This window comes from Fundulus heteroclitus, chromosome 14 (assembly GCF_011125445.2).
Source record: "Fundulus heteroclitus isolate FHET01 chromosome 14, MU-UCD_Fhet_4.1, whole genome shotgun sequence".
Classification (NCBI taxonomy): Eukaryota; Metazoa; Chordata; class Actinopteri; order Cyprinodontiformes; family Fundulidae; genus Fundulus; species Fundulus heteroclitus.
In genome coordinates this window covers 29,685,590-29,708,516 of record NC_046374.1, presented here as the reverse complement: position 1 = coordinate 29,708,516, position 22,927 = coordinate 29,685,590, and the positions used below count along the sequence as shown (strand labels likewise).

The 22,927-nt window shown below is 43.9% G+C and overlaps 2 protein-coding genes across 5 annotated transcripts in view; one reads left to right on the top strand and one right to left on the bottom strand.

Moving 5' to 3' along the window:
* Positions 1 to 22,927, bottom strand: part of nlgn2a (neuroligin 2a) — a 331,395-nt gene that overhangs the window by 185,550 nt on the left and 122,918 nt on the right. For all 3 annotated transcript variants that reach the window (XM_036146704.1, XM_036146707.1, XM_036146705.1), the window contains one exon: positions 2,508 to 3,316. In XM_036146704.1, the coding sequence (XP_036002597.1) occupies positions 2,508 to 3,081 (574 nt within the window). In that variant the 5' untranslated portion in view covers positions 3,082 to 3,316. The remainder of the gene's footprint in view (positions 1 to 2,507; positions 3,317 to 22,927) is intronic.
* LOC118565752 lies at positions 5,024 to 12,684 on the top strand. 2 transcript variants are annotated; one of them, XM_036146702.1, is made up of 7 exons: positions 5,024 to 5,646; positions 6,359 to 6,409; positions 6,514 to 7,056; positions 7,150 to 7,233; positions 7,349 to 7,477; positions 7,655 to 7,795; positions 7,917 to 12,684. In XM_036146702.1, the coding sequence occupies exon 7, from the start codon at positions 8,098 to 8,100 to the stop codon at positions 12,421 to 12,423; it is 4,326 nt and encodes a 1,441-aa protein (XP_036002595.1). In that variant the 5' UTR covers positions 5,024 to 5,646; positions 6,359 to 6,409; positions 6,514 to 7,056; positions 7,150 to 7,233; positions 7,349 to 7,477; positions 7,655 to 7,795; positions 7,917 to 8,097; the 3' UTR covers positions 12,424 to 12,684. The 2 variants fall into 2 exon arrangements, with proteins under 2 accessions (XP_036002595.1, XP_036002596.1); XM_036146703.1 differs by having other exon boundaries at positions 7,917 to 12,683.

The following is a 22,927-nucleotide window of genomic DNA, read 5'->3' as shown; positions in this document are numbered from 1 at the left end:
CACTAGTTGTCACTAGTTGTGAGTATATGCATGCTTGTCCTGTATGTCGCTCTGTTGCTTTGTGACGGGCTGGCGACCTGTCTGGGGCCTTTATCGCCTCTTACCCAGCACTATCAACTCCCACTCCCCCACACCGCCCGCAACCCTGCAAGGATAAGTTATAGAAAATGTTCTGCAACTGGCAACGTTAACCGTTTTTAGATTATTCTTGCAAATTTTCCTTGAACTATCTTAGTGAACCCTAATGCTGGTTGATGCATATTCAACACATACCAAGGATCATATTTCAAAGATGTTACCGCCATCTAGTGGTCAGATTATGCACAATAACGCCTAGCAAGTAACTTGCACAGTAAAAAATCTACATTTATGTAAATTGTATGTGCTGTATTCAATTAACGGTCTCTAATCAATTTATCTTCTGAACAGCAACAAACAACAGAGGTTTTCTAATAAAAGTGCAATTTAATCTGGGCTGTAAGAAGTTTTCATATTTATTTGGTGTTAGTTTTATTTGGCTAGAAAGGCAAATTTCATTTAAATCAGAAACAAAAGCATGCATAATGTAAAATGACATCCAGCTTTTTTGGTTTCAGCTTTTCTGATTTCCTCAATGTGGATTTAAGTTCTTTAGTATTGTTTTTTTTGTATTTGTTTTTTTCCCCCATGTATTTTTAGTTTAGCCATGGTGAAATATTATAAATCCCCATGTTTTTTATCTCATCACAGCACATTTTGGTTATTTCCACTCAGATTGGTTGTGGTTCTAAGGAGTTTTACTGTGCATATTAAACTCAAATAAAAAGAAAAAAAAACTAAACCATGGGTGATCTGGTTTAAAATCAGATATTGAAATGAAACATAATGTCAACACCAGCTAAATTGCCAGAGAACCAGCAGACATACTCAGTAATTTCTTAAACATATAAACACAGTCAAGAAAAAGCTAAAGTCTAGGTCATATCAGGACACCTAGATTTAGTTATACTTAAAAAACTTGAATATTAATGCACCAAGAAATTGATCTGTGTTTTCAGCTGGATTTCTCATAGATGGCCGGCAGGTAAGAAAGTAAAAAATGTGATCTTTTTCCAATCAGTGATAACAAACCTAAATTCTAAAAGGACACGGTGTTATTATGGACATATTTTGTCTTTGATTAAAAATCTATTTTACAGTGACTACTTCTTCACCCGCATACAGTCACGCGTGCCAAATGCACCCAATATGAATTATTTATGACCACTCCAGCCAGGAATGTCAGACATTTCCAATATTGTTCTTATGTGTTCTTATATCATAGCGCTTAAAGAGAAATCAGAATAATCTAAAATAGGTTAATCAAGTCAAAGCTGAGCAAAATCAGAGAACAGAAATCAACCCCGAACCTCTGATTGCTGTAGCTCTAGTGATTTCTGCCATTATGCTCTCTGTTAAGTAATGCTGGGAGCATGGCAACCTGATGTCAGCTGATTATCCGGCGGCGTCATCTGAGCTGTTTATTGTACAGAATTAACTCCAGGAGACTTTTTTACAAGCATTCGCCACCTTTGACTAACATTTGGAACTCCTCGACCATTTTAAACACCGTCTATGATTTTCTTGTTTTTTTTTTCCCATTTCAGCCAGCTGACTGGCAGTACACAGCAACAGCGCCGTTAAACCTTGGTTGATCCATCATCTCACCTGCATCTCCTTAAAATTAGTCCAACCAACCCAAACATTTGCAGGTAGGACCATTTAGAAGATTAGAAGAAAACCCTTGTGTACCTTGATGAAAATCAATGCCTGCTGCTATTGTTTATGGCGTGGACTTTAAAAAAGATGAAAAAAAGTTGTTGTTTTTTGTTTGGCCATCTTTTTCTGAATGCTATAAAACTTCAAACATGTAAAGGAAAGTTCATAATTGACAGGTGAGGCTAAGCAATATCACTGTGCAATGACGAGCTCCACCCTTGAATCTTAAAATGTGTCATGATGGTTTCTTAAAACAGTGTGGGAATCTCAGTGATTGTTGCCATTTCTTGCTTGCACGGGGATATTTACAAAACAAAGATTGGAAAAAAAGAATCTCTTAAACAGAAATATAAAAAGTATCCTACATTTACATAATCCTTATGGATAAACAACTGGGGACTATGCCGTTTCCTGCCTTCAGAACATATTGATCTCTGAAGGCATATACATATTATACCTTTTAAAGATCTTAGCTTTAAAGTAAGTTTGACATTTTAATATTCAGTCATTATCCCATTTTCTACAAACAAGTTTTGAACATGAATTTAAATTGTCCAGACCAAAAAAGAGAGGTCCGCTTCCTCTACCGAAAAAAGAAAACGATGGTGTTCCCTTGTCTATGCACAAGAATTGTGTTAGTTTGAAATGCTTAAAAAGGTACAGACATAAGGAACCAGTGGGCCTAGTGAAAGTAAAAATGTCCCCTACGTAAACACATTCCCACCGTTTTCCACCTCAACCCAACCCTTCACGTCACACAGTTAACTCACCGTCCTCCGTGGGCACGTAGATGTTGAGGTAGAGGCAGTCCTCGCTCTGGTTCTGGATGTATCCCGCTGCCACGTCCAGGTTATCCGTGAACCAAACGGGGAGCATTATCTCCGGCAGCACCCCGTGGACGTTCTGGGGACAGACGGGGGCGAACTGGGTGGCGTTGCGGATCTCCTGCCAGGATCCCGGCGCTTCCGGCGGCTGAAACCGTCGGTCTCCGATGGGTGCCGTGGCGTAGGGCACCCCGAGGTACTGCTCGACGGGGCCTAGAATCTCGTTGTTCAGGTCCTTCTTGATGCCTCGGAGCTTGCCATAGTGGGTGCTGACTATGGGGTGCTTGGCAGGATCCATCCTCTGGCACGAGGCCAGACTGAGAAACAGGACGAGGCCCAGCACAGTCATTAGGCAGCAGTCTGCCATGAACCTGAAGGGCCTTGTCCTGGTCAACAAACGCCGCCGACTCTGCTTGCTCAGAGTTAGTGGAAGGGCGTACATGGCCGGAGTTACGGTGCTCAGCCACCTGCTTCTAGTCTGTTCTGTCAGCTCGGACCAGTAGTGAGAAGGGTAAACCATAACAAGGTAAAAGACTGAAATCAGACTCTTCAATCAGCTCTCCAGGCAGAAGGTGAGGTGGGTAAACAGATGCCGGGGGTGCCGGAGAAAAGGTGCTGGTCCTCTTAGAATATGATCCAGGTCAGTGGTGATTCTGATCGGAGGCGATCCAAAACACTTCTTCAGGCATGGTTCTGTTGCGTTCCATGCCTATCCTTCCCCCCCGTTGTCTGGATAATTGGATTGACGAACGATCCTGCAGGATGACACAGAGAAATGGAAGAGAGGAGGGTTTAAAAAGAGAATGGCGATGAAGAAAGATGAGAAGGAAAGCCAGATAAGAGGGGTTAAAGCACGGCTGAAACTAAAATATACGCTCTGGTTTTTCCTTTTAACTGTTGCCAAGTTGAGAGAGAAAAAAACAGCAACTATGAAATCAGAGGACTTTCTAAATCTAGAGACAGCACTAAGCAGGAGTTCATTTCGGGAACGTTTATCATGGTGATTAACACATAGAGGATTGGGTGAGATGAGTTTTTCATAACCTTTACAGCTGCCACTGTTTTCATTTTATTCAACTGTCACATTGAGCCGTAGACGTGATGTTCAGTGTTAAGAAAACACACTGCGGACACATATTAATGTTAAATGGGATTTAGACCTGAATATTTCCATTCATAAGCCTAGCAACACAAGAGGAGCATTTGTAACACAGGCGGCACTGCACCTTTAAGATGCATCCTGGATATCATGTGGGATGAAATTCTTACTCTACAAAAAATGGGGGAGAATGGCAGTATTACGATATAAACCATAGTTTTTCAGCAAGACCTATAGGTGCACTTAGCAATGTGTCGATTTAGCACAGGGCAATAAATGTAAGACTGGTAGGTGATGAGCAGATGACAAAAAAAATATGTAACATCCTTCAATCAAACTCAAAACCACGCCTATATTTCACACCTGTCAAAAAGTGACAGCCGGAAGTCCCGCCTTCCACTTCCGGCGGAAGTCCCGCCTTCCTTGACCGGATGTTACGTCACGTCCTTAACCGGAAACCCCACCTTCTACTGTAACCGGATGTTCCGCTTTCTACCTCCAGGGGTCGCTGTCCCGGCCCTCGGAAACCCCCTCCCTTCGACCGCGCTTAAAATATTATTTTTATTTATTATATCAATTATCATTATATGTTTTTTAAATCATTTTAATTATGTAATTAATTTATGTAATATCTCGATGGTTAGGAAATGTGTTTTTCTGGGGTTTTCTTATAACTAAACGGTATGATGGAATGCTTTTTGACAACTCTTGTTTTATCCGTGTGTGTGTGTGTGTGTGTGTGTGTGTGTGTGTGTGTTTTACTCAGAATATAAAACTTTCACATTGCAGTATTTCATACTGCAGTATTTAGGCACATTTGTCCCTCCATACAGCAAGTCTCCGTTATGGCACATCCAACTCTCCATACATCCCAGTCTCCGCGCCGCTCTGCTAATAACAGCAGCAAGATAGTTTTTTTTTTTTTTTTTTTCTTTACTTTCTCGCTCTAAGCAGTCGGTAAGCTCTTAACTTAAACAAAAACAAGCATTTTACAGAGCGGACCAGCTTTAAGGCACATCTAAAAAGCAGAGAAACCCGATCTTAACTTAAAAGCATTTTACAGAGCGGACCAGATTCTACGCGGCACATCTAAAAAGCAGAGAAACCCGATCTTAACTTAAAAGCATTTTACAGAGCGGAGCAGATTCTACGCGGCACAGCTAAAAAGCAGAGAAATCCGACAGCTCTCCGCAAGACGCTGAATTGAATGTGAGCGGTTCAGCTGGTCTGTTAGGGGAGGAGTTTTGCTCCGCTAGCCCGCACCGCTAGTTCCAGACACCGCTGCATCTTTTGCAATCCACATCAGATCAGAGTTTTATTCGATCAGACTTTCGAGACGGCGTGGTCAGTTTAAACCCAGCATGATCCTTCCTGTCTGTAGAATTCAAAGGATGGTTTTCCGCCCCACACAGAGCAAGTGTTGTAACAAGCACCGTTATGTAACAAGCACCGTTTCGGGTGGCGAGACGGGCGGGGACCGTGACGTGAAAGGATTGCGCCTTTTCCAATCAACATTGCCAGGAAGCGCCTTATTCAGACAAATTTTAAACCCAGCGGGACACATCCTGCCGTCTGTAGAATTCAAGGGATGTTATGCCGCCCTGCGCCGTGCAAGGTGCTATTTCAAACACCTATACGGGGGATGAGACTAGGCGGGGTCGTGACGAAGCAATCTGTAAACAATGCTGAGGAGATGGTCGATTATGCTAGTGTACAGCTGTCGCGACATCCTGGCCTAGTAAACATGTCGCTGGCGGGGTTTAACGATCGGACGATGTGGCTATTGTTTCGGCTACCTGGGGGTACCTGCGTGAATCCCGCCCTCAATTCAAACCTTTGCTATAAGGCGTCCGGTGGACACCCTTTCACAGACACAGGCGGCTTAAACGTGCATCATGTCCGGAGGTCGTTCTTCATCTGTTGCACCAGCCCAGGTCCATAATGCGGGATTGACGTTGACCCAGGAGTTCAACGAGATTTTCGCTGGTAAGTTACTGCTTTAATTTTATCTTTAGCCGCTTTTTAAGGTGTTTTTAACAGAGTTTTATTCTCTGCTGGATGGGCTTTGTGTGTTATAACTACAGGTCTCTGCTGTTTTTAGAGTTTTAGCACAAATTCAGGGGTGAAAGGCTGTGTTTAGCACAAGGGGCTAGCACTTTTATTGTTCAAGTTACCTGTTTTTATTGCTATGTGTTTCATTGTTTGCTGGATGGGCTTTGTGTGTTATAAGAGGGCAACTACAGGCCTCTGCTGTTTTTAGAGTTTTAGCACAAATTCAGGGGTGAAAGGCTGTGTTTAGCACAAGGGGCTAACACTTTTATTGTTCAAGTTACCTGTTTTTATTGCTATGTGTTTCATTGTTTGCTGGATGGGCTTTGTGTGTTATAAGCGGGCAACTACAGGCCTCTGCTGTTTTTAGAGTTTTAGCACAAATTCAGGGGTGAAAGGCTGTGTTTAGCACAAGGGGCTAGCACTTTTATTGTTCAAGTTACCTGTTTTTATTGCTATGTGTTTCATTGTTTGCTGGATGGGCTTTGTGTGTTATAAGAGGGCAACTACAGGCCTCTGCTGTTTTTAGAGTTTTAGTCTGAATTCTGAGGTAAGGCTTTGAATAGCAGTTTCAGTCATTGTGGCCTGCTTGCAGAAGTATATATCTTCCATTGCTGTTATTACAATATATTTTATTTATTTGTTTCAGCGCCAACAACTGCTGAACTACAAGACCTAGATTTTACACTAACGGATATTGGTAAGATGTGATTCAGCCTTGTATTAAAGTATATTTTTATTAAAATCACAGTCTTTAAAATACTAATACTATGTTTCAACCATTGTTATTTTTCTGTATTCCAGATCTTACCGACAAAGGGTTAATTGACGAGCGTTACGGTTGTCCGAACCAGCCAAATCAGAATGACTTCCACAAAGAGCTAGCGGTGACACAGCCTGGATCAAGCAGAACGCAAACGTCCCGCGCTGAAAGATTGTGTCCGAAGCCATTCAACCCAAGTGTGTTCCACGGAGAGCTAGCGGTGACACAGCCTGGATCGAGCAGAGCACAAACGCCCAGTGAAGCAAGATTGTGTCCGAAGCCAGTCAAACCGAGTGTGTTCCGCAAAGAGCCAGCGGTGACACAACCTGGATCGAGCACAACGCAAACGCCCCGTAAAGGAAGATTGAGTTTAGCTAAAAGGAGGCTCCCAGCAGAAATAGCTGCTCAGAACACATCAACACCAAAGCGGCAGAGGACTGAAGAACATAACGGGTCAGTTGTTGTAATAAGTTCTCCAGAGACATCAGAGCACCACGATCGCTTCCCCGAGGAAGCTCCCCGGCTCACCACGTCACACGGCCTCCCTCGAAACGTTAATCAGGGGACAACGCTTCCTGCAGCACGTAAGTTAACTATTATAAGTCTCAAACTAACTCTGATGGTACATTTTCTGAATTAGTCCGGCTCATTTAGTGTATTTATTCATTTACCCACAGTAACACCCCACCGTGACATTGTTGCTCAAGCACTCTTTACGGCTGGAATACAGCCTCATCCCGATACATTTGGCCAGACGGACGGTAAGCATGCAAGTGTTCTATGCTATATGTTATTATTATTTATTTATCATTTCTTCTTCTTCATGTATTACCTTGTTTAAAAAAGGTTGTCTCTCCCTGCTTACTATTTCTACAGTAACAATTCAGTCTGTACACCAGAATAATGACGCCGAGCTAATAGCAGCAGCAGCAGAAGCGGAAACAGCAGCATCAGAAGCATCAGCACATGATCGGTCTCGTCCTGCCTCATCTGCTCAGCACCCTGGTGAGTTTGTGGTGCTGTTGGTAACACATTGGCAGTGAAACGGTAGGGTTGCAGTTCTAAACTGCAGCCCTTGTAACCCTTAGCCTATTTTTATTTATTCTTTTCTGTCATCTTTTTCTTTTCGTGTATTACCCCCGTTTTAAAACTCTGTCACCGTCTGCTTATTTTAATTTGTAGTAGCACAGGTCATCCGCCGTGACGCAGGAAAACACAAGAAGAGGCGGAGTCTCAGAAGCCTGTGTTCGTCAGTCCTGAGAGTTCAGCAAAACTTCAAGCAGTTAATCATCAAAGCGGATGCGACTGGTCCAATTATTGATGGTACATCTTAAGTTCAATGCTTTCAAAGAATTTGTTTGTAATATAATACTTTTTTTTTATTCAATACTCATTATGTACGATAAAATTAATTATATATATTTTTTTCATTCTTTTATTACAGCCGCTGCATGGGCAGTAACGCATATGCCAGTTGCTACGGGACGTCAAGCTGCCCTCTACCGCCGGAAAACTGCTGCGCTTCTGAATTACTGCGAGACTCTGATGGTTGAACTGGTTGACCCGACGATGCCAGTACCGTTAACCAGCTAAGTTGTAACCTGTTTAAAAAAAAAAAAAAAAAAATGGAAAGTCAACAAATCAGAGAGGCTCTGGATGGAATTGTTGAGGCTGTAAATCAACTTCGGAATCTCCCTGTTCAGCATGCAACCGAATCTGTAAATCTTACCCCAGGATCTCCTGTCAGACTTCAGGGGCAGACTGATCCGGATTGGGATTCTGAGCGGTTTCTATGGTTAGAACAAACCGTTGGCGAGCTAAATGATTCTTTCTCTCAATCAATCACGTGTTTGAACGACTCGCTAGAATTTCAACAACGAGTTACAAATGTTTTAAGTGATATCACCCAAATGGTTAACGACCTCCGGAATATACCGGTTCAGCAGGGTCTGGGGTTTGCGGATTTAAATCCAGGTAATTCACCAGATAGACAGCAGGGTCATACACACTCGGGTTCGAATTATGAGCGTTTATCATCACTAGAACAAGCTATCCATCAATTAAATGTTTCTGTCTCTCAAACATTTACCTCCAATCCTACAAGCCTTCAGTTCCCGCAGCAGCAGCAAGGTGGTCATTTAAATCAAAGTGAAAGAGGTGAAAATGATCGGTCTGGTTCTTCGCATACTGTTTTGCAGAATCCCTCATCCAGTTCCCCTCAACAGCCATGCTCGAGCCCATCTGTCGTTCCCACGTCTAACCCAGAGGATCAGCCAAGCACGAGTCAGTCTCAGCCAGCTGTTAACCCCGGCATTCAACGGGAGCGATTTAATGTAACAGAAATAAGACGTCCTTTCAGCGTGACAGCTTCACGACCCGGTGAAATTCCTAACCCCGCCGAATTTTACACACAGGTTTATCATCTTCTCACAGAGCTGGCGGACTCTGTTACACGTTCAGCATCACGCAATGATGTTGTACAGCTTGAATTAAGCGGCGAAGGGTTTTCCCGTCATACAGTGGTTCAGGTAAATGATGACGGTGATTCAGTTCTGCCTGCATTTCTGGAATTTTTAGACGAGTTAACACAGTCTAATGAAGAATTGCCAGGACCTGAAAACTTGGAAATAGTACTTCAGATTGTACGAAACCCTCACGGCGGTGCTAAACGTAAGGCGACAAAGACGTTGGACTGTGAGCTGATTCATAAAAAAAGACGTCACCTCTATATTGTTGAAAATGCTTCTAATCAGCTCTGCTTTGCTGCCAGTCTAGCACATCTTTGTAACCCTGCTTTTACAGACGCCCAAGCCATGCATCAAGCCTCGCTGTGGCAACGGACAGCCGGCCTCACTGAGCAAACTCCTGTGACTTTCAGCGACGTGCATAAATTTGAAGAGATAGTCAATAGGAAAATTGTTGTTTTCTTTAAAGACGACAAGGAGGCAGTGCTTCGTAAATTTCAGACAGGCTTTTCAGATCGTTCAAATCCCCTTTTCCTGCTTTTGTTCAAAAGTCATTATTATGGAATAAAGAGTCTCACAGGTTTCACAGGCTCGAGGCACATTTGTGGGTACTGCTTTAGCGGTTACGACAACATTGGCACGCATAGCTGTAAGGGTCACTGCTCGGTATGCCTCGACTCAAATTGTACTCTCCAGCAATACAGCCCTGTGCAGTGCATAGATTGTAAACGAATCTGTCGTAATTCCATCTGCTTAGCTAAACACAGAGAACCCACACTGAGACCTAAACTTGGTAAGCTCGTAAGTAACTGTGACACGACAAAGTTCTGCGCTGTGTGTAAACAGCTTTATTTTGTAGCCGCAGGTGGACAGAGCAAGCCCCACGATTGTTCAACAAAGTGCACGGTCTGTCGTCAGAAAGTGCCTCACGGTGCAGATGTCACGTTAAACGATCATCTGTGCTATATTCAACCGACCCTGACTGATGCGCAACTCCGCGATAAGCTAGTTTTTTATGATTTTGAAACTTTTACAGATCAAACTGGAAAACATATCCCGTATCTTGTAAGCACAAAAACCTTGGCTGGGGATGTTTGGTGTTCTTATGGTTTGAACTGCGTCAGGGATTTTCTGCTTCATTTTAGAAAACCTCGGTTCAGAGGTCATTCTTTTCTTGCCCACAACAGTCGTGGGTTTGACTCATACTTGATTCTAAGTGAGATGGTTAAACTCGGCATCAAACCGTTCTTGATCACACAGGGGAGTAAAATCCTTTGTTTTACTGAGCCTGATTACAGTCTTAAATTTATAGACAGTCTATCGTTCCTTACAATGAAACTCAGTCAAATGCCAAAAGCGTTAGGTTTTACTGATCACTGTAAGGGTTTTTTCCCTCACTTGTTCTCCTCTGAGAAGACATTGAACTACATCGGCCCGCTCCCTCCACCCAGCTTCTACGCTGTGGAGCATATGAGCCCTGCTGAGCAGGAGCGTTTCACCGTTTGGTACAACGAGGCCTCTAAGCATCCCTTTGACTTTAAAAAAGAAGCTCTCTATTATTGTCAGAATGATGTGGAAATTCTCTTCAGGGCTTGTGTGAAATTCAGAGAAGAGTTCTTTAAAGAGACAAACGTCGATCCTTTTAAAAGCATCACCATAGCAGCAGCCTGTATGAATGTTTTCACAGCAAATTTTCTTCCGCCTAGCACACTAGCCATACCTTCCCCTGTGGATTATCGGCGTCAGTGCAAGACTTTTTCAGACGCCTCCATTCAATGGCTGGAGTGGGTAGCTGCTGAACGGGGCATTTTCATTCAACATGCTCTTAACCGAGGTGAAATGAAACTGGGGCCGTATTATGTGGACGGATACGCGGAGGTCCGAGGCGTTCGAACTGTATTTGAGTTTAATGGCTGCTTTTACCATGGTTGTCCTGAATGTTTTCCAGCCGACCAGACGTGCCCGCTCAGAGGAGTCTGCTATGAAAGGTTCCATGCAGCTACCATCGAGAGAGCCAGGGTATTGCAGTCGGTTTACGGGGTGCGCCTGGAGGTTATGTGGGAGCATAGCTGGGATTTAATGAAGGCGTCACACTCTGGTCTCAAAAGGTTTCTGGACTGTTTCAGTGCCCCGGCACCTCTTTGCCCGCGGAACGCTCTGTTTGGGGGTAGAACCAGTGCCCTCAGGCTGAGGTACACTGCAGGGGTCGAAGAATCTGTGCATTATGTAGACTTCACATCTCTGTATCCGTTTGTGAATGCTAGCTGCAGCTATCCACTAGGCCATCCCGAAATCATATGCAAAGATTTCGACGATCCCCGTAGCTACTTTGGACTTATCAGAGCGACCGTGTACCCGCCTCGTGGTCTGTTTTTTCCCGTTTTGCCGTACAGGACCGCTACCGGTAAACTGGTGTTCACACTGTGCCGGGCTTGCGCTGAGTTGAACTACCAGACGGGCCCTTGTACCCACTCTGACCAAGAGAGAGCGCTAACAGGTGTATGGGTAAGTGTGGAATTCAACAAGGCTCTTGAGCTGGGATATAGGCTTGCTAAAATCACTGAGGTCTGGCATTTTGAAAAACAGAGCAGTTCAATCTTTAAACCATATATCCACACTTTTTTGAAGGGTAAACAGGAAGCTTCAGGTTTTCCCGCTGAAGCTACGGATGAGGAAAGTCGTTTGAAATATGTGGCAGACTACAAACGTGAGCAGGGCATCCAACTAGATGTACGTAAGATTGAGGTGAATCCGGCTAAAAGACAAGTTGCTAAATTGTGTCTGAACAGTTTTTGGGGCAAATTTGCACAGAGAAATGATTTGGCTCAGACAAGCATTGTGAGCGAGCCCGAAGAGTTTTTTAACTTCCTTTTTTCAGGTAAATACGCAGTCAGCTACTTTCACTTCCTGAATGATGAAATGTGCATGGTTCAGTGGAAATACAGCAAGCGTTGTATTTCTCCACCCAACAAGGTGAATAACGTCTTCATTGCTGCCTTTACAACTGCTCATGCTCGTCTGAAATTGTACACCTGTCTTGAACAACTTCAGGACCGCGTTCTGTACATTGACACCGACAGTCTGATCTATGTGGTTAAACCGGGTCAGACCTCCCTCAAGCTCGGTAACCTTCTGGGGGACTTGACTGATGAATTATCAGGTGATTTTATACAAGAGTATGTCTCCGCAGGCCCAAAGAGCTACGCTTACCAGACCAGACACCGAAAACAAGTGGTGATGAAGTTTAAAGGCATCACTCAGACTCATCAGTGCAGTGAGAGGGTGAATTTTGACAGCGTGAAAGACCTGGTAGAAGGTTATCTGCAAGGTTCTACAGGGGATGTTTTACAGGCTCCACAGCACACCATCAGAAGGAATAAAAGGAGCTTCCAGCTTCAAAATGCAGCATTTCAGAAAAAGGTGCGCGTCGTTTATGATAAAAGAAGGCTTTTTCCTGATGGGACAACCCTTCCATTTGGCTATTAAAAGGTTAACTGTGGGGGAAAAAAAAAAAATGTCTCTCTCCCATGAAACACAGGAGGTTGAATTCGATCCTAGATTCAAAACCCCTTTTTCACTTCTAATAGCAGGGCCGAGTGGCTGTGGAAAATCTTTTTTTGTTAAAACTGTTTTGCAGAATTGTAACCATGTTATGGATGTTGTTCCTGTAAATATTGTTTGGATTTACACCTGTTTTCAAAGTATGTATTCTGAATTGCAGAAAATGAATAAAAAGATTAAATTCATCGAAGGACTACCTGATTCTTTTGATGATGAAAATCTGTTTCCTCCTGATCAAAATCATTTGGTTATTTTAGATGATGTAATTTTCCAGGCTTCGGACCATCCGGAAGTGGTGAAAATTTTCACTCAATATAGGCATCATAAAAATATGAGTGTCATAATGTTAAGCCAGAATGTGTTTCATCAAGGTAAATACAGCCGTACCATCAGTTTAAATGCTAATTATATGGTGCTGTTTAAAAACCCTAGAGATAAATTGCAACTAAATATCTTAGCCCGTCAGATATTTCCGTCAGAGAAAACTTTCTTTATGGAGAGTTTTCAAGACGCGACCAAAGATCCTCATGGGTATTTAATCGTGGATCTGACTCCCACTTGTCCAGATCGTTTCAGACTGAGAACCGGAATGCTCCCAGGTCAGTGGCCAACTGTGTATGTTCCTAAATTGCGTTAATTTATCATGTCATCTCGCATAAGAAGAAATGTTCCCCTATTTAGGGCGCTCTGTCAAGCAACGCCTCAGAAACGTAAGGACATTCTAACCCATTGCTCACCTGACTTTCTTAAAGCCTTATGTGAAATTGCTCTAAATGTCCTAAAGGGTAGCGTGAAAATATCTCCTTTTCAACACAAAAAACTGGCAAAGCAGAAAAAAATCCTCAGACTGCTGGCTGATAAAAGAACCGGTTTAAAACGCAAGCAGTCGGTTCTGAAAAATCAGACAGGCGGGTTTATTCTTCCCTTGCTGAGCGTCGTCGCGCCTTTATTAGGAGAGGTGTTGGGAGGTGTCATCAGGAGATGAGAGAAAATGTCTCTTAGGACTGCACAAAAGATGTATCTGGTTTCACCGCATCAGTTCAAACGTTTGATCCCGTCAGAGCCTTCCATCAGACAGACGGCCGAAGAGGATTTGGACTCCAAAATGAGAGAGATACTGAATGAACCGGGACTGAGTTCTTATGAAAAAATTAAAAGGTACAACGCTCTGTTACAGAGATATCTCACTCTGATGAAGCAGGGTCAGCAGGACGAACCCCAGGTGACTTTAAATGTGCAACGTGACCCTGTGCCTGGAAATAATGAGGCTGGCTCTGCTTCTAACGGTTTTACAGCCTCTCCTGCTGAATTGGATCAGACCGCTATCGAGGTTTTAAGAGCTCTGCCTAACAGAGATCGCAAAAATGCTGAATACATACTGAGAAGGTTAATGCACGTCGGTACGAGTTGGACTTCGAAAGGCGAATTTGTTTATCGCGATCGTGTGATGGGGGGTTCACATCTGGTTGATTTGCTGAAAAATCTTTTGCTCCCCTTTAAGAGGAAAACACAAACCCAGGAACCTGTAGGCTGGATCCCGTTCATGGCTGTCTTGAAGGAGTTAAACATCCCCGTGTCGTCAGTCAGTAATCCGCAAGCTCGTGACCAATACAGAGGCATGGCAGAAGCGAGTGTATTGGAGAAGAACAAAGATAAGCCCGTCGTGAAACGAAAAGGAAAAATTGTGCTGTCCCCTAAATTCTCCGGAATAGACTTTGAGCATCCCGCCCCTGAAAATGGCCGTGCTCGAAGCAAGAGAGTCAACATAACCCCTGCATGGTTGAAATTTTCACCCTAAAAGTCTGTATGAAATAAAAACTGGAGAAATGGATTTGTAATAAAGAAAACTTTAATGTTTAAAATTATTCATGTGAACAGTGTTTTTATTTTAGACAAGTTACAGCTTGTAACAATCTTTAAACATTTGTAAAGAGCAGGTTCCGTGAATAAACGAGCACGAGGCCCTATTTTTATTACAATTCTGATACTTTTTCACAAAATCATAAACCATGACATCATTTTCATAAACGTCATCGCGGTAGGTAGCCAGTATGTCATGCACTGAAAGCCCACAGGCTTTATGACACAGATAATAAACACAGTGATGACCGCACACGACGGATAGAGTGTCTTGAAGTTGACGATTATGATACAATATTTTAGAGGATCTATCTTTCAAAAATGTCACTATGCTTGGTGGATAAAATTCAAAATCAGGGCTGAATCCATAAGAGTCGAAAAAGGTGGCTTGATCATTCTCCAGAGTCAAAGCTAGCCAGTGTTCTCCAGGCATGTGTGAAGGATGAGTGTTTACGATGAAATAGGCCGGTCCTTTGTATGTGCGCTTCAGCAGGGGGAGTTGATCAGATGCCCAGACGCCGTGAAATAAATCCCCCAGGAGATGATGCATCAAATTCTCGATTTGGTGGTTATCCATGTTTTTAATAAAAATCCACCAAGACCTGCCTTTTTGAGTCGATTTCCAAAATTGAATCGTAACATGCGTACACAACGAGGGTGGTAGTGTGAGGCAAAGGAACTCGGAACCTCATTTCCAGTCTCAAATTCCCATTACACACCGGGGATAGAGCGTCAGCGTCCTCACTCGGGCTCAGATTAAAAACAAACAGGGAGTAGCCTTCGTTAAATTCCTCACGAGCAATGCTTAAAGGAAGGTCTTTTAAATGACGACCTGTAGCGGTGAACATGTTGTAATATTCCCTCACTGAAATACCATTATTGAATTGAGGTTGAAACGCTTTGGCAGGCACCTGTCTGCCATCTTTGCAGAGAGCTAAATATTCTACATCCATATGCTTAAAGTTGAAAGGTGACATGCTTCTCCGGCCTGTGAACGCTTCATGATCAACCAGAGCTAAAACTATGTATCGCGGTAAAGTACCCAGAAACAGATTCTCCTGTGTACATATCCTGGAATTTTCTGGGATAGAATATGTTTTCACGTTCACGCGGGAAAGTGGATATAGAGCGTTTCCTCTCATTAATGCTGAAGCGTGACCGAGCCGGATAGCCGGGGAGACTGAAACTTTTTTCACAAATAGAGAAGCCCCTAGAATTTTCAGTCGGAAGGTTGAATCACGAGGTCCCATCAGAGAGAATGCATCGCTAGCTCTGGTCAATTTAACTCTCATGTCGACAGAGTTTAATAGGAGTCTTTCGCAAAAGAATATATCAGCGTGAAGCGGTCCCATCAGGTGTAATTCCCTTGAATTAGCGGTGAATGAAGCTCTGCGGTTCATACCCAAGTTAGGACCATCTGACATAACAATAGAATCGATTGCTCCAGCTGTATCCTTGTAAAAGAGACCTGCGCTAAATTGACTCTTTAAAGTATCTTCTGAATAATTGAGTAACGTTTCAATGATGGCCCTGTAAGGATGAGTCGCGCTACTCTGTGAAATTAACCTATCTCCCAGCATAACGTCGCATTGACTGAACATTGTATTCAGAGGGTAATTTATCAGTCCGACGGCTGCATCATTAGCCAAGTTGCTCCCGTCTGCGTTGGTAATTTGTAGACGAACATGAAGCAAGGTGTCGTTCAGATCCAGGTATTTTTCTCCATCTCCGGGGATAAAGAACTCAATAGGCCCCGTGTCTGTAATAGCTGACACCGGTAGTATTTCGGTGTAAATCTTATCTTCCACAGATAGTTGAGTCATAGGGACCGTGAAAAGATCCAGTTCGGCCAGGGTACATTCTGATGATTTCTGATGTAAAAGAGCCATGATTGGTTTTTTAATTAAAATACTAAATCAGTTAAATATATCCTTGCTCGCAGCAGACTTCCTACTCCTAGGCTTGCTGTTGCGAACTGGCTTCTTCTTCCTCCGCGGTGCGAGTTTATGTGAGCGCCAAGCACGTTGCGCACGTTGCCCCGGAGGTCGCTTTTTAGCCCTTCTCGACAAAACCATCACCCCTGACCCCTCCTGGTTATTCACACCTGTTATTTTGGTCATTGCTTTACCTATGACGTCTGAAGCAATGTTTGTGGCCGCCCTCTTCAGATGGGGTTTCGCTATCGCGAAGCCGGATTTAACTAGGGGCGATACGAAACGGAATAGTTTTGAAAATATGGATCCAATCCCCCGCCCGTACATAACAGGAGCGCCATAGAAACCTGGTAAAGCGCCCCCGACCTGGCTCTGGTAATAGGATATGAAACGGTGTGGGTCCTCTCTCAGGAAAACCATGTTTTCTAGATTTTTTATTTATTTTCCTTCTCGCGTTTTACAGCGCTTAAGCGGTGCTGATACGACTGAAAGCACTGCTATGAATGATTCCAGCCGCAGTCCGGTGTTTTTTTATATGCATATTCTGTTTTCATCTAAACGCTCGATGTGAGGCAGCGGGTCTGAAATGCAGCTTCACAATGCACTTTCCGTAAGTAAATTTCACCGGGGTGTTCTGATCCGTTTTAATTTCAACTTGTATATTCTCAATGTGTTTCTTGGCGACAGGAATATAGTACGGTTTATGGAAGATTTCAGTTATAACATCCCCAAAAGAACCTCGGACCTGAACGGTCCGCAATAGCGGTGCATGAATGTCGCCCACCATCTGTGAGGCAACAACGTCGCTGTATAAAAACAGATGGTAGAACCCAGCCCTAAAATCGATAGGGTTAGGGGCGTGCCAGTGGTCGAATTTGACCCATTTTCCTGGTTCCATTCCAAGCATGTATGCAATTGGAGCGGGAAAACGTAGGTGGTTCTGAGCTCCGGCTTGAAATTGGAGTATATTGGCCGTTCGGTTGACTTTGAAATAAATATCAGAATCTATCTTTCTCAGATGGGCTTCAATCTCTGTGATAAGCTGATTCAAATTACTGTAGTAACCGTTTCCAATCTGTACGCGCTGGAATTTTTCCTCATCCGCTTTCCGCCATTCAAAATAAGCATTTTCTGAGGGGACGTTATGCCATGTGTGAGGGTATGAAACCTCCGTTAAAGCCACCTGCCAGTGACCTTGTAAATTAATAGGTTCGGCTAAATCCACCCGGAAACTAGATATGCTATTATCCTTAAAAACATCAACGCTTGCATTGGATGGTAGCGTCAGATGAAACCCTTGGTCCTCGGCCATACGATCCATGGTGCAATCTCAACCCTCCGGAGAGCAGCATCTTGCTTTATACATCACGCAGGTCATCGGCTTTCACCCAGGTGTTGAATTTCTCAGGCCAATTTTTCCATCGTACTAAGACCTGTCTGACCCCCCGAACGGTGCGTTTGCCCAATATTTCACCCACTTGATACATTTTGTTTTTCGACATTTTTACCTTTTGAAGCTCCTCCGTGTAAAAAGAACCTCGGACGGGTTCTCCGTCTAAATCTTTCAGCTTGAATACGGGAGGCGATCGTTGTAACGCTTCTGTAACTGTAAAGATTTCATCCGTGAAACTCTGTTCATATTTTTTGTCAAACACTCCACGCACTTTCGATATTCTGACATGATCACCCTGCTTAAACGCCATCTTGAGTTTTGTGCAGCGTTTGGAATTGGTCCCGTACAAATTTTGAAACACCTGAAAAACGTTAGTAGCAATGACTTCCACAGGGGCCATTTTAATACTCGAATGATAGCTGTGGTTGTAACTTTTGACCAGATCCTGAAGCACGTTTACATAGCGGAGAGTGTTGTTTGCTGTGAAATATCTCCACATTCTTGATTTTAACGTACGATTAAACCTCTCAACCACCGAGGCTTTTATTTCACTAGCTGTGGAAAAATGTTCAATTCCGTTTTTATCCATTAACGCTCTGAATGATTTGTTGAAAAATTCTTTACCGTCATCAGTTTGAAGTTTCTTTGGAACCCCGCTCTCCCTTAAAACAGACTCGAAAGCTGTTACGACATCGGACGCTGTTTTCCTTTTTAAAACTCTGACGTAGGCTCTTTTGGAGAATACGTCAATAACGGTTAATAAATAATTGTAGCCGTCGTTTTCTTTGGATAAACTCTGCATATCACAAAGATCTGCTTGAAACTGTTTTAGAGGTCTGGTGACGAACACTCTATTTCTAGGAAATCTTATTCTCGCTGGTTTATGTAAAGAATATGCATCTTGTTCTGATAAAAAGTCTCGAACCTTTTCAATTGGGACCTTCTTACCAGTTTCACTTTCCATACCCCTCTGTAATCTATCTACTCCGCCAAAAGAACCAGGGTGGGCAGGTGTGTAATATACACGTTTCATTAACTTTTCTTCAGCCATACCTTACCACATACATGTAGTGATGCTAAATGAAGGAGAAGACGTCTGTATTCAGGGTTTATATATTTTTTATTAACATAATCAGGAAAGAAATTACATTCATTTATTATACCACTAAGTAATTGTAAAAGAAAAAAAAAAAAAAAAAAAAAACATTTTTATATACATAAAGAAAAGATGTAGAAAATAAAACAGACACTCTTTTTTAATACGATGTCACTAACTAGTTTAATATATAAAAAGACATGAGAAAACATGTATGCATTGGTTTCAAGACCCTCGCCAGTAGTCTGTGATGGCATCAAGTTGTTCTTTTAGTTCACAGTTTTCTTCAACCAGCCGATCATACCCGCCATATATTGTATTAAATACACGCTTCACCATCGTTAATTCATACAGATACGCTTGTATGACAGCATTAACAGCCTCGTTGTCATGATGGATGTTGCGAGCGGCTAGAAACTGTTGAACTGCATCCATGAAACGTTCGTTATAAAGTACTCGCAATATACCATAGTAGTTATGTTCGTAGAGCTCGTTCTCAAGCAGCTTCAAGCGTCCATGCTCTTTTTGACTAGGACGGTTATTAACGCTTCCGTAACACATTTCGTGCATGTATTGTCTGATCGCAGCGGTCAAAAGGCGATACAGCACAGTTTTCACCGCTTTGATGAAACCGAAGCGAATCCACCCATCGTTTTCATCTGCGCCGCTCTCATCGTCTGGCAGGGTGTCCGCAGGGTGGCGACGGGGGTGCCGAGGCCGATTCCCTCTGACTCTCAAGGGCTTGCGTGTCCGCAGGTGGCGACGGGGGTGCCGAGGCCGATTCCCTCTGACTCTCAAGGGCTTGCGTGTCCGCAGGTGGCGACGGGGGTGCCGAGGCCGATTCCCTCTGACTCTCAAGGGCTTGCGTGTCCGCAGGTGGCGACGGGGGTGCCGAGGCCGATTCCCTCTGACTCTCAAGGGCTTGCTCCATCGGGGGTGTCGGATCTCCGTGGCCACAGGGCAGGTCTTGGGAAAGCGCTGGTGAATCTTCATCCACGGTCGCCATCTGAGGTAGCGAGGGAGTAAACACGGAATTGTCACTCCTTAAAACAAAGATCTCTTGGTATAGGTCGAGGCCTTCAGGGCGAGATCCGGACCACTTCATGGTGTTTCTCTTGGTGAGGCTGCGGTTGAAGGAGAGGGGTACAGCTCCGGGGGCAATTTGTCGTCGTCCAGGGACCCGTGCTATTTATATACAGAGAAGGGCGTGGTTAACGTTGAAGGGGTGGTATTGGCAGTTGTGAGGGGTGGGTCTAAAATGCAAGCGCTTTCTTGACCCCCAAAATGTCCTTCCAGTTGCGGCAATCGCGAAAAAGCGTTGAAATCTGGTCTGATATTGCAATCATCTTATCACGCCAGGCATCAAAGGGAATGGCTAGCAATGTCCTGAAGACTCCACATTGAGAATTATAATAATCCAGCATGAACATAACCGTCTGTGTTTTATCTTGAGCCTTTTTGAGACTTGCACGGAAAAACCATCGACCGCTAACCCCCGTCTTCGACTGCCAAGTAGCTGAGAAGATCCTATTTCCTGAATCATTGTCAATTTCATTCAGGTCGGTCAGCACTCGTTTGCAGCGCTTAGCGGAGGGTGAATCATTGATTCCTTCCTCGACTTGTTGACGTGGCCGTTTGCTCCGTTTGGCGGGGGGTGAATCCTTGATTCCATCCTCGACTTGTTGACGTGGCTGTTTGCTCCGTTTGGCGGGGGGTGAATCCTTGATTCCATCCTCGACTTGTTGACGTGGCCGTTTAGCGGGGGGTGAATCCTTGATTCCATCCTCGACTTGTTGTCTCACAGAGGGCCCTGCTGGAATAGGTTCTTGGGGGTTTAGTCGGATGAAGCTAGTTTTTCGTCTCACTGAAGGGCCTGCTGCTGGATTCGCTTCTTCAGGGGCTAGTTTGCGAAGCATGACGAGTTTCAGAACAGCCCAATCGTTTGATGTCAGCATGCCCAAGGAGTTGATAGTATGCAGCTCGTCACCTTCATCATCCAATTGAAAGAGGTACATTTCCCCGGTTTCATATTTGAAGACGTACCCCCATTTACCGCGGGCTCCATAGGGCTCCAAAGACCATTGTTCTTGCAGACGCTGGCTCGGAGGCATCTGAGTTCTGCATAAAAACAGCGTAGCCTTGTGAGGGGTATGCTGAGCTTGCCAAAAATCGCTCTGATCATGCCAGATAGTGACGGGTGTCTCAGCAATGATGGGTTCAATGCTGGTTCTTCCTGACGCCATGTTGAAAAGGATTCAATCACTATTGAGGCTTGAGAGAGGGCCTGATATTATGACAACCGGGGCTGGGGTGAAGGCGGTGCGTGTGAACTCCGGATGTGGGGGGTGGGTGTGAACTCCGGATGTGGGGGGTGGGTGTGAACTCCGGCTGTGGGGGTGGGGGTGAACTCCGGATGTGGGGGTGGGTGGGTGAACTCCGGATGTAGGGGGGCAGTTTTTTTTTTTTTTTTTTTTTTTTTTTTTTTTTTTTTTTTTTTTTTTTTTTTTTTTTTTCCCCGAGGGCCGGGACAGCGACCCCTGGAGGTAGAAAGCGGAACATCCGGTTACAGTAGAAGGTGGGGTTTCCGGTTAAGGATGTGACGTAACATCCGGTTAAGGAAGGCGGGACTTCCGCCGGAAGTGGAAGGCGGGACTTCCGGCTGTCACTTTTTGACAGGTGTGAAATATAGGCGTGGTTTTGAGTTTGATTGAAGGATGTTACATATTTTTTTTGATGACTCATTAATTTGTGGTGCAATGAGAGCTAGACATGGAAACAAATGGTTGTAATAATAAGATATTTACATATTTGTGCTCTACTGGCAGAAATAACGTGTATTTTCATTTAAAGGTTCTTGGGTACATGGAGCTCTATACAGACTGCACAATGATAACAAGTTGCCTTCCGGAAAACATAGGATATGTAGCTGAATTTATCTACCGGAATCAAAATGTCCTGCAAACCTTTACTTTTTGAGTAAATTGGGTGGTTTTCAGTTGTAAAAGCTACCGTCCCCTGTCAGAGGTTAAATGCCTCTGCACCCTGCCGGTCCTTTTACCCTGGAGAAGTGGTCACACATTGAGTACTTATTTTGTAGGAAATGACCCTGAAAACAGAAACTGTTCTTTAACACGTTTAATCTAAACAAGCCAGAGAAATGGTAAAGATGAGTACCTGGGAATATTGCCAAAATTAGAATTATTCTGTCCTGGAGTGATGCTGAAAAACTAGTCCATGCATTTGTTACTTCAAGGCTGAACTATTGTAATTATTTTGTCAGGAAGTCCACAAAATGCAGTTTGAAGTCTTCAGCTGATCCAAAATGCTGCAGCAAGAGTTCTGATGAAAATCAACAAGAGGGATCATATTTCTCCAATTTTAGCTTCCCTTCATTGGCTTCCTGTTAAATCAAGAATAGAATTTAAAATTCTTCTTCTAACGTATAAAGCCATTAATAATCAAGCTCCATCATATATCAGAGCTCTGATTACCCCGTATGTTCCTAACAGAGCATTTCGCTCTCAGACTGCAGGTCTGCTGGTGGTTCCTAGAGTCTCTAAAAGTAGAATGGGAGGCAGATCCTTTAGCTATCAGGCTCCTCTCCTGTGGAACCAACTCCCAGTTTTGGTCCGTGAGGCAGACACCCTGTCTACTTTTAAGACTAATCTTAAAACTTTCCTCTTTGACAAAGCTTATAGTTAGAGTGGCTCATGTTACCCTGAGCTACCTCTATAGTTATGCTGCTATAGGCTTAGGCTGCTGGAGGACATCAGGAGGTACTCCTGGTCTGGCGTTCTGTTAACTGTGACATCATCCAGGGGAGACAGATCATCCGCCATTACCATCTAATGTAGAACAGATTCCTGGATCAATGTGTGCTTCTGTGCTTTCTGTGTCTCTGCTCTGTCTTCTCTAACCCCAGTGGGTCGAGGCAGATGACCTTTCACACTGAGCCTGGTTCTGGTTCTGCTGGAGGTTTTCCTCCCTGTTAAAGGGGAGTTTTCCTCTCCACTGTCGCTTAATGCATGCTCAGTATGAGGGATTGCTGCAAAGCCGTCAACACGACTGTCCACTGTGGCTCTACGCTCTTTCAGGAGGAGTGAATGCTGCTTGGAGAGACTTGATGCAACCTGCTGGGTTTCCTTA

What these genes read in the sequence shown, in the direction of transcription:
- LOC118565752 (XM_036146702.1), top strand. Translation starts at nt 8,098, where the DNA reads ATGGAAAGTCAACAAATCAGAGAGGCTCTGGATGGAATTGTTGAGGCT.